We start from the raw sequence: 10434 nt of genomic DNA, 5'->3' as shown, positions 1-10434 counted from the left end.
ATGGGAGGGAGGCTGGATGATGCCTTGCACAGACTCTCGCAGAAGAGGAGAGAGGGATTCGGAGAAAGGGATGAAAGGAAATGGAATAGCAAGAGAGAGACAGAAGGAGGGGGGGGGAGGGAGGGGGAGAGACGGACCTTGAATAGCTTGAGAGCTTCAGTCTGCAGAGCTTCAGAGGGCAGAGTGCTGAGAGGCGAGTGCAGACCCTCCTTACAGAAGCTCAAGGCCTCGCTCTTCCACAAGGAGGATTCTGGGAAAAGAAGGAGAAGCACACACACATTGAAAACACACACACACACACACACACACACACACACACACACACACACACACACACACACACACACACACACACACACACACACACGCACAGACAAACACAAAGATTGAGTTTCAAAGCCGTAATGACTCGGGACAGCTGAAAATCTAAAATTCACACACAGCGCTGCCGTCGTAAACACAGTCTGCAGCGTGGATTAAGACCGTCACACGGAGCCGATCAAAATAACACGGAGCATGCTACTGACTGCATTTGTCTCCACCGTAAAGCCTTTCAGTCTACTACACATCTACTGTGTGTGAGGGTTATACATATCTCCAGTGCAGACTCTATGATATGCAGTGTTCAAATGTGATCAAATGTTTGTATGTACTCTGTACCAACAGTTATGATTACTTTTAATGTCTTCAGCGTCAAAGCCACAATTGAGGACGCGGAGGTCTATAAGGGGTATATATGGGGTCTATAAGAGGGGCTAGAATGTATATTTTGTGTGAAGTTGTAGCTTTTAAAGATGGAGAATTAAAACACACAACTGGTGGTTATTTCACAGGATGATTTACTTATACTTTATTGCTTGAAGGCAAACTAAATAAGTACGGCTAGGTTTTAATATTGGTGCATATTAATCACTTTACTTGAGGGCGTGTAAATATGGTTTGACCAGTTCATTAGTTACTGGCTACTTACTGTAGTAATATAAAAGTAGCTTCTCATTGCTTATACATTAATATACATGACATATGATTTCTCACCTGGGTCTCCCTCTGCATCGAGGAGTTTACCGATCAGCTGCTCGTACTCTGTTCCCACTTTAAAGTTTGCACAGCTGCCGGCAGCCACTGTCAGGTGATACAGCCATGTGTCCTGAGTGGAGAAACAAAGCATGACGTCGTTAATCAACCCCATGCCTGAGGATGCTCACATCTCCCTATATATTCATGACATTAATGCAACATTACCTTCTCCTGCTTGGTGCCGATGAGCAGGTAGGTGGGACTCTGGTCTCGGGGTTGGACCACTAAGGTGCAGTGTGAGGAGAGGAATCCTCGATTGCCGGATTCATAGTCCTCATCCGAGTCACAGGAGCGATCCACTTCCTGTACGGAGGCGGAGCGTATCTGCAGCTGACCCAGAGGCAACTGAGAGGAACAAAGTAAATCAGTAAACAGGGAATTAAAGTAGTGGGAACTAAGATAAAAACAAACAAACGTGTTGAAGTAAAGGAACAAACTCAATCACAAAATTATCCAACAATCTTTACATTGTTTCAGCAAAGATTTAGGCCAGATATATAAATACAGAGGTAAGCAAACATTCACATTAAAATTGGTTCACATTAATTATATTAGCAATGAGTAGCAGTGATAATAAAAGTACTGTGTTTGCAGCCAGTAATCACATTTTTACATACATTTTTTTTTTTACGTAAAAATAGTTACACTGACATAATAACAACTTATTTTTCGTGTATAAGCAAAAGCTGTAACCACCAGTCCTCTATTGTGAAAAACCTATTATTCTGTGCAGATCAAGAAAACCACTAACAAGTATTTATTTACAAAATCTTTTCTGAGGAAGGTTTTCAAATAGTAAAAAAAAAGTGAAAAAATGAAAAGTAAGCGTGGCATGTTTTGAGAAAGGAGTTATATACCTTGTCTTCCTGATTACGGTAGTAGCAGAAGGATTTTCCAACCAAAGAACACCACACCAGCTTAGAGTGTCCGTGTTTGACCTGAAACAAGAAATCAGACAATGGTATGAGAAAAAGCCCCAACTAACTGGCCGACTTTCAAAACAGAAGCAAAAAAATGACTGTTATTGTTTTATATTCTTTGAAACTCAGACAAAAGACATTTAGAAAAGCTAGACAGACCACATCTGATCAGCAGATGTCCCAGGAGTGTTCAGTAAAGTATGTGAGACAGCTAACTTCATATCCACACTCGCACACCTTCCCTGTAGTGTGTTATATAGGTTTTTTGTGCATGTATATGGTCTGCAAAGGCTAGTTCCCCCCAGAGAGAGTTTTCTCTTTGACCTAAGATTTTCATCGTCATAGCTACACTGTAGCTATGTACGTATGACTAATAAAAGCCTTGAACCTTGAAAATCTCCCCCCCTGCCTGGAAAACCTCCATTGGACACCTTTGTTTACCTCCATAACAAAGTGACATCACTATGTTATGGAGGTTAACCTATTGGCTAGCACTCCAAAACGTTGTACGTGTTGGGTTAAGGGGCGGGACATCTCTAAGCGGTTGACCAATCAGAGAAGACTCTGGTTTCAGACAGAGATGTGCTGCAGCACAGGCAGTATGAGACACATGAAGAGCTTTTTGAACATTAAAGCAAGGAGACATGTCACAGTAGAGGCCAACAAACTAATATGATTTTGAAAATGAGCATAATTGAGGCCCTTTAACCAGGAATGCAGCTTCTGGTAATCATGGAACATCCCTTTCAGCAACAGTCCTCTTTCAGAGAGTTTAAGAAATGTGAATGTCGTCACTTGTGGATGCCGTGGCTCCAGAGCCAGCTGTGACCTCAGAGGGTCAGCGGGTTAGCAGCGCTGAGAGTCCTGCCTGGACGGAGATCACGTCATGAGCAGCAGATCAAAGACCACTCTCAGGAAGGGATTTGGGGTTTGGTGAGAGGCTGTCAGTCATCAGTCAGAAACCCATCACTCACACCCGTCAGATGTTTAAGTGTGTTAAGTTAACCAACAGACGGGAGGATAAGGGAAGGCAGGGAGCGGAGGAGGGAGGAAGGGAAGGAGGTCTCAAGCATTCCAGCAGCTCAGGCCTAACAACCGTGTCCCAACGTGAAGGAGGTTTTCAAGAATCTGCTTCAAGTGCTCCGTCACACCCTCCCCACCCCGACGACAGACACTTCTATATCAGTCTGAAAGAGACGTTAGGGCTGAAAATGAGTTCTTTCCGCCATCCTCTTCAGCTGGCTAATCTATACCTCATGCAACTATGCAAAGGAAGTGAATATCAGTAAGGATTATTCACCTAGAGCAGGGGTTCCCAAACTTTTCAGCCTGCGAATTAATTTCAGAAAAAAAAGAAAAAGTTTGAGAAACACTGCGCTAGTGGATTGTCAAAGAAAAAAATGTCTATGCAAACGTTATTATTAATAATAATTAAAAAAAAAAAATAATAATTTATAATGACCCTGACCTAGAGTAACAGACCAGCTAAAAGCCAAGTAAAGTTAAATACATTATTTCAGTAAAAACTGTGAAACAAGTGACGTTTTAGGGAAACATTATTGTAGCAAGTCTGAATTTAAGTGTTTTCAAATGCTATAAAAACTTGAGCTATAACAATCAGTTTTTCCATTAGCAGAATTGTTTTTGTTTATAATCTATTCATCGATAAAGTCACTTTTTAAGTAAACTTCTCAACTTCCTTCTCAAAGGAATATTTTCATTTCATATTTGTTTTTAATTTAGGACTTTTTTGTACTAACTTTCATACAAATATTTTATATTTACATGTAGATTACTCCCACAATGACACAGTTTGCTCCTTTTTCCAGTCTTAATGCTAAGCTAAGCTCATTGTCTACCAGCAGTAGTTACATATTGAGCTTTTAGACAGTCGATGTATTTATCTTATCATCTCATGCTCGGAGAAAAGCACTTACTGTATGCAATACCAACGTTTCAGGGTCTCTAACTGACCTTTGTGAGCCAGCCCCTCACAGTGGGCCTGGCGGTGGTGGTCTCCACGGTAACGGGGCTGCTGGCCTGGACTCTGAGGATGTTCTGCAGGACCCGGATCCACTCCTCCAGGATGTTGGGAGAGTCGGCGGTCAGATAGAAGGTCTTCTTCTCTGTGATCAGCTGAGTGGACGAGAAAAGGGAGAAAATTGGGAAAAATGCTTCAGCCGAGCCCGAGACTGAGATAGTATCATCGCGTCACAGGAGATGAGAATCAGCATCCAGGGAAACATTCCAGACCAACACTATACTGTACCTGATGTCATTTGAAGCTGCTCCTCTGGTATGCAGCAGTAAAGCTCCACTGTGATGCAGCTCTATAATAAGGGTGCTGGGGTGTGTGAAGCTGTGTGTGTCCACTTACAACTCATGCTGACATCTTATATATCGTAAATCTATAAAAACTACTATTGTAAATTCTTTACATAACCTGTAGCAGGGGGCAGCGTAATTCATACCCTCCGTCTTAAAGTGTTCTTACACAACTTCAAGAACTGTTTGGATAGTCTTCTCATGATTGAAGGTTTGTTTTCCACTTACTTGAAATGTCTGAGCTCCTTCTCCCCGGACTATACTGCAGCACGAGTTCAGCTCGATCTGACCCTGAGGTTTCCTGATCACGTCACTCTAAAAAACACACAAGAAACTTAACTTCTGTCCAAAATTATTTGTATAAATCCAATCACAAAGTTTGTAATAACAGTAATGTACATGGGTATTGCAGCTGCAAACGCAAACACACAACATGCTGAAATATTCGTAATGTTTTTCTGTGCAGACGGCAAATCCCTAGAAGGAAGCAGCAGCCGGCTCACACTCACAGGAGATTTGTAGTAGAGGATCTCTCCGTTCCTCAGGATGAACCAGCGGCGTTTCCAGGCCTTCACCTGACTGCCCATCTTCAGCAGGTACCCCGACTTCTCCAGCATCTCCTGCACACACATACACACAGCTCAGAGGTCATTCAAACACACCCGACTGCTCAGAGGTCATTCAAACACACCTGACTGCTCAGAGGTCATTCAAACACACCCGACTGCTCAGAGGTCATTCAAACACACCTGACTGCTCAGAGGTCATTCAAACACACCTGACTGCTCAGAGGTCATTCAAACACACCTGACTGCTCAGAGGTCATTCAAACACACCTGACTGCTCAGAGGTCATTCAAACACACCTGACTGATCACACTGGATCTGCCGAACTCAAATTGTTTGCTGGTCATTATTTATATAGATTCAAAGGCTTTATTTGTCACATGCAAAAAATAGCTACAGCAAAAGTTTGGAAACGAAAATCTTGTGTCTTAGGCTACTCCAACAATGCAACGCACGATATTGTTTACAGAAGAAAAAAGACATCAAATAGTGCAATAGACAAATATTAAGTTAAGTGAAACTGTGGAAATGACAGCTGAAGGCCCTTTATTTTATTAATAATAATAATAATAATAATAATAATAATAATAATAATAATAATAATAACGAGTCCTCTCACAGGCCCGGTGCTCTCGCAGGAGTAGGAGGAGGTCCGCTGGACTTTGTGTTCTGGTTCAGAGTAGTCACTGTCCAGGGAGTATGCATCTGGAGGAATGGCATAATCGCTCTCTGAGCTGATGGAGGACATGGACACACCTAAGAAAACAGGACACATTGCATATGTAAAGGTACAGAAAGTTTAAAAAGCAAACAAGGGATAAAAACACAGAAAATAAATGATACATTTCTTGATCCAGAGCCAGCGGGGAGCAGGAGGTTTGAGACAGAAGTTTCCCAAATGGAAAACCCAGACTGTGAAGTCACTTTGAGATATCATCAGTACGTGATGCTCAATGCATTCCTGCAGTTACTCTGCATTGAGTTGAAGTGGTGAATGTCTGTAGCTACTGAGTATGGAATGCCATTTAAGCCAAAATTAAATAAATAAATACATAAATAATTAAATAAATACATATATATATATAAATATGCCTACGAAATAAATTCTGAAATAAATAAACGAGGCAATAAATATGTATATGTGAGCTAACCACGCCCCGTCATTTGCATATAAGGAATGGAAATGAGTCATTATGAAATACAAGTCACCTGAAATAAATAAATGTGTCATTATGAAATACAAGTCTCTTGAAATAAATAAATGTGTCATTATGAACTAAAAGTCCCTTGAAATAAATAAATGTGTATTTAAATGTACATGTATACATATTTATTGCGTCATTTATTTATTTCAGAATTTATTTCATAGACATATTTATATATTTATATATATGTATTTATTTATTTATGTATTTATTTATTTATTTAATTTTGGCTTAAATGGAATTCCATAACTGAGTGCTGTAGTCTGCTTTCCCTTCTTCTAATTCAGGTAGTGATTTCAAATGTATCTTGGTACTCTCTGTCCTTCCAATGCAGATTCTTCAAACTGCATACCATTCTGGTGAGCGGACACAATTCTGCCTATTCTGTGTTGGTTATCTCTCTGTTTGAATAGCATGGGGCAGAATGGTGCTCAGTCTGTCACAAATTACTTTACATTTCACTTAGCTTTTATCCAAAGACAGTGATCATACACCTTTGGCCATGCCTACAGGAGCAATGTGGTGTTCAGTATCTTGCCCAAAGACACTTGAATGTCTAAAAAGGTCGGGATAGAACCACCGACCCTCCGATTGGTGGAAAACCACCCCCTGAGCTACAGCCATAGTTAAGGTTTTTTTTTTCTTCGAGGGCTTTTTAATAACAGGAAAATGTGTTCATTTACAAACATGCATCTTTGCAGCATGAACTGTAATTATTCAGTTTCTCCACAAACATCCCTCTTTAGCTAATGAAACACTTGATCTAAAATGATTTATCTCACACATGCTTTGTCCCTAATCGTTTTAAAGCTGTGTGGTTTTCCCTCTCTTAATTTGTCAGCCCTGTGCTCCTCCTCACCTCTCTTGGCGGCTCTGGGGCTCCCGGGGACGCTGCCCTTCTTGTCGGGGATCAGGATGGAGGTGCGTAAACTGGCCAGAGAGCTGCTGTCGTCCTCAGACCCGGAGTCATCGTCAGGCAGAGGAACGCTGCTGATCTGAGTGGCTTTCTGAAACAAACATCGGAAAGAGTAGTGTTAAAGGTCACCTATTCTGCAAAATCCACTTTTTCATGTCTCTTCTACATCAACATGTGTCCCCTCTTCTTCATGTCTCCCCTCTGTGGAAAGAAACTCTGGAAGTTACAGGAGAAAAGATTCTCTCTCTTTGTGTCCTGATCCATTTCTATAAAAACCTGTCTGAAAATGAGCTGATCAGATTTTGACCACTTTATGATGTCATAACGATATGTTGTCTTGTGTAACCATTAGCCAATCAGCAACCAAGGTAACCCCCCCCCCCCCCCATCACGTATTCACCCTCGAATCTCCTTCTAGAGCACCATTGCGTTCTTTCTTAACTCAAATCTCTCTCAGAAGGGGCACGTGGGGAGTAACAGAAAGAGAATCAGCACTTTGGAAACAGGGCTGAAACAGAGGGGGTTATGGGTAATGCTGCAATGATCTGTCTGATGTTTGGAGCCAAACACTTCAGAGACATGTTTTGTATATATCTGAGACCTATAATATATTGATGAAAAACAGTGTAATAGGGGACCTTTAAGTAAAACACAACCTAAAACAATAATATCATGATAACAAAGAATATTTCACTCACCCCTTTCAGTGTGGTGTAGACCGGTACATTGATATTCTTGTAGATCAGCTGGGTGAACGGACCTGCCGCTGGATATTGGGGTAAAGTAGACCCTGCAACATACACATTTTTTATTCAGAATGTTTTTACTGTTATTTTCTTATGAAATCTACACAAAACATAGCAGAGCATTTGTTTAAAAATATTTAAAATGTGTAAATATAACAGTGGTCACAAATGAAAATGAAATTTAAAAAAATGCCATTGTAATTTTGAAGTCTGAATAGCTGCTAAGGAGGAAAAAGAAAGTAGATCTTATGTATCTATTTGAAGTTACATCCACTTAGGAGGTAATGGTTTTGGTTTCCCAAGCAGGATAACGGAAGAACTACCGGCCTAATTGTCATGAAAGTGGGGGAAATTATGTAACATGGGCCAAGTAAGAACCCATTAGATTTTATGGTGGATCGAAATCAGGAGGCGGATATAATAATTATATTTATTTTTCAATGATATTGAAAGGCAGGGCATTTGGCCTTTGAGAAGGTCTTGGCTCTCAGAGTGCCACACATTTGCAGCAGGAGGAAAGTACACGAGGGTTACTGAAAGATAAGTAGTCTTGAGCATATTCTTTTTTTAGATCTGGCCCTTTGTATTCAATTTGAGATCTGAACACTCCGACAGATGCACCTTAAGGCACAAACATGAGAGGAGGCTGAATGAACCACTTGGCAGTCAGAGAGCTGTCAGACCTCGCTGTCTGCATCCTGACAAAATGGAAGATGTCGGGACAGAACGCACCGCAGTAATTACACCCAGACCACCTCCTTTCATCGCGGCTGATTAAAAAGCTGCTTCTCCCTCAGCTACCCCCCCCCCCCCCCAACTCTTACACTCGTCCCCGGCTCTTTAAAGAAAATAAAGGGAGCCTCCTGAAAAGAGAGCGGCCCACACCTGTGCAGGTGTGTGTACAGTAGCCTCGGGCCAGAGGAAGTGACATCAAAGGCGGCTCTGACGGATCCAAACCAACCACACAGCTGAATGACATGTCACTTCAGAGTAATGACTTCTCTCTACACCAGACAGGCTCATGCAGAGTTATCTATTTTAGCTTGTTTGAATTACTTTATTCTTACATCTTTAATGGATTTTTTAATGGGTCCTAAATAATGTTTTTCTTTTGAAATGCTTTTAATATATTAAATTAAGGAATTGTAATTGTCTAGTTGAAATATGCAGTATAAAGAAACTCGCCTTTACACATGATGAACTTATTTTCTTTCTTTCTATTTGCATTAAACGGACAATAAATGGATGTTAAAGGAAAGTGAATGGCTAGTTTCAGTCTGCGGGGGGGACTCACCTCGCCCGGGGCCCCTGGCTCCAGGACTCGCCTCTGATACTCTCATTCCTGACTTTGCCACAGCGTAGATCCGACTCTCCTGCAGAGAGAACAAAGGCAGTTATATTCCCCCCTCACTCCACTCAAACATTCAATATAAACACTTTCAGACGGTACAATATTATGCCGTCATTAAAGGAATAACATTTCGGGAAATACACTTGTTCACAGTTTTCAGTACGATAGATAGGGGTACTCTCATAGGGGTACGGTAAATCTGAAGTTATACTGCTACTAGCTGGTTAGCACACCTCTACAACTCACTTATTTACATATTATATATTTCTTTGTTAAATCTGTGTGAATAAAATAATTTGTAATGTTACAGAAGGTATTGATGGGAATATTTTTAGTAGTTTCTAAAATTGCAAATGTCTCCCCCTTTTTTCAGTCTATGTGCTAAGCTAAGCTAACTGACTGCTGATCGCTTCATATCTACTGTACAGACATGAGAGCGGTATCAACCGTCATCTCTCAAACATCCTACGCTCCGGGCAGTGACAGCTACAAAAAGATATTGCCCATGCTTGCATGTAAGACTCAAACAAGACTCATACCCATGAAGGGAAGCGGTGTAACGGAGGTGTTGGCGGAGGATCGAGCTGATCCTGTTCGTCTGGGAGTCCCACGGAGGAGGAGACCCCCCCCCGGCACAGCTCCTCTAAACCAGACCCCTCCACCACCCCGTCCATGCTGTCAGGGAGCCCATCATCAATGTCCGTCTCCTCCACAACCTGCGAGAAGGGCGAGGTGCCCGAGCTCTTGAGGGTGGAGCAGGTGGAGGAGGGGCTCATGATGTCGATGCTGACGTTGAGCTGGTGCAGGCGGTCCAGGCCGGGCTGCGGCTGGCTGTAGTGCTTCTTCACCAGCTGGATGCTGTCCCTGGGGGTGAGGGGGGTCCGGACTTTAGGGAGCGTCATGCTGGCGCCGGATTGGTGAACTGAAGGATTGGGGAAGGGGTTGTTGGTGGAGGGGGAGCGCGACAGGAGGGGGCTTTTGGGGGTTATCCTGAGGGACAACTCCGGGGAGCTCGGGCCGTGGGCCATCTCGTAGGCTGAGGAGGAAGAGGAGGAGGAAGAGGAGGAGTGGAGGCACTGAGAGCGGAACTTGCTGTTGAGCTCATCTGAGGAGTTGTCTCTATCAGAGCCTCCTGCCGGACCCTCGGGGACCGCCAGCTGCTCGGGACCACTGTTAGACACCGTGTCATGGGCCCTCAGGTCCCCGAGACAAACCGCTTTACTGCTCTGCTTCACGTCTGAGGAGACACAATCAAAAGATTTGAGAAAGAGATAACACGGATGAAACAATTTTTGTTAATTCTTATGAGGAGCAGGGTGTGGAAATGC

The 10434-nt window shown here is 42.5% G+C and overlaps 1 protein-coding gene across 1 annotated transcript in view; it reads right to left on the bottom strand.

Moving 5' to 3' along the window:
- plekhh1 (pleckstrin homology domain containing, family H (with MyTH4 domain) member 1) overlaps positions 1–10434 on the bottom strand; it is a 35037-nt gene that overhangs the window by 9297 nt on the left and 15306 nt on the right. Inside the window, exons 7-18 of the mRNA XM_010772311.1 lie at positions 9646–10343; positions 9050–9128; positions 7708–7799; positions 6953–7100; positions 5508–5644; positions 4832–4942; positions 4551–4637; positions 3972–4133; positions 1935–2015; positions 1243–1422; positions 1036–1147; positions 138–250 (exon numbers count right to left, since the gene is read on the bottom strand). Of these exons, the coding sequence (XP_010770613.1) occupies positions 138–250; positions 1036–1147; positions 1243–1422; positions 1935–2015; positions 3972–4133; positions 4551–4637; positions 4832–4942; positions 5508–5644; positions 6953–7100; positions 7708–7799; positions 9050–9128; positions 9646–10343 (2000 nt within the window). The remainder of the gene's footprint in view (positions 1–137; positions 251–1035; positions 1148–1242; positions 1423–1934; positions 2016–3971; positions 4134–4550; positions 4638–4831; positions 4943–5507; positions 5645–6952; positions 7101–7707; positions 7800–9049; positions 9129–9645; positions 10344–10434) is intronic.

Source organism: Notothenia coriiceps, unplaced genomic scaffold (assembly GCF_000735185.1).
Source record: "Notothenia coriiceps isolate Sejong01 unplaced genomic scaffold, NC01 NC01_scaffold00011128, whole genome shotgun sequence".
NCBI lineage: Eukaryota > Metazoa > Chordata > Actinopteri > Perciformes > Nototheniidae > Notothenia > Notothenia coriiceps.
The sequence above is the reverse complement of the archived record's forward strand: the minus strand, read 5'-3'. Positions and strand labels throughout refer to the sequence as shown.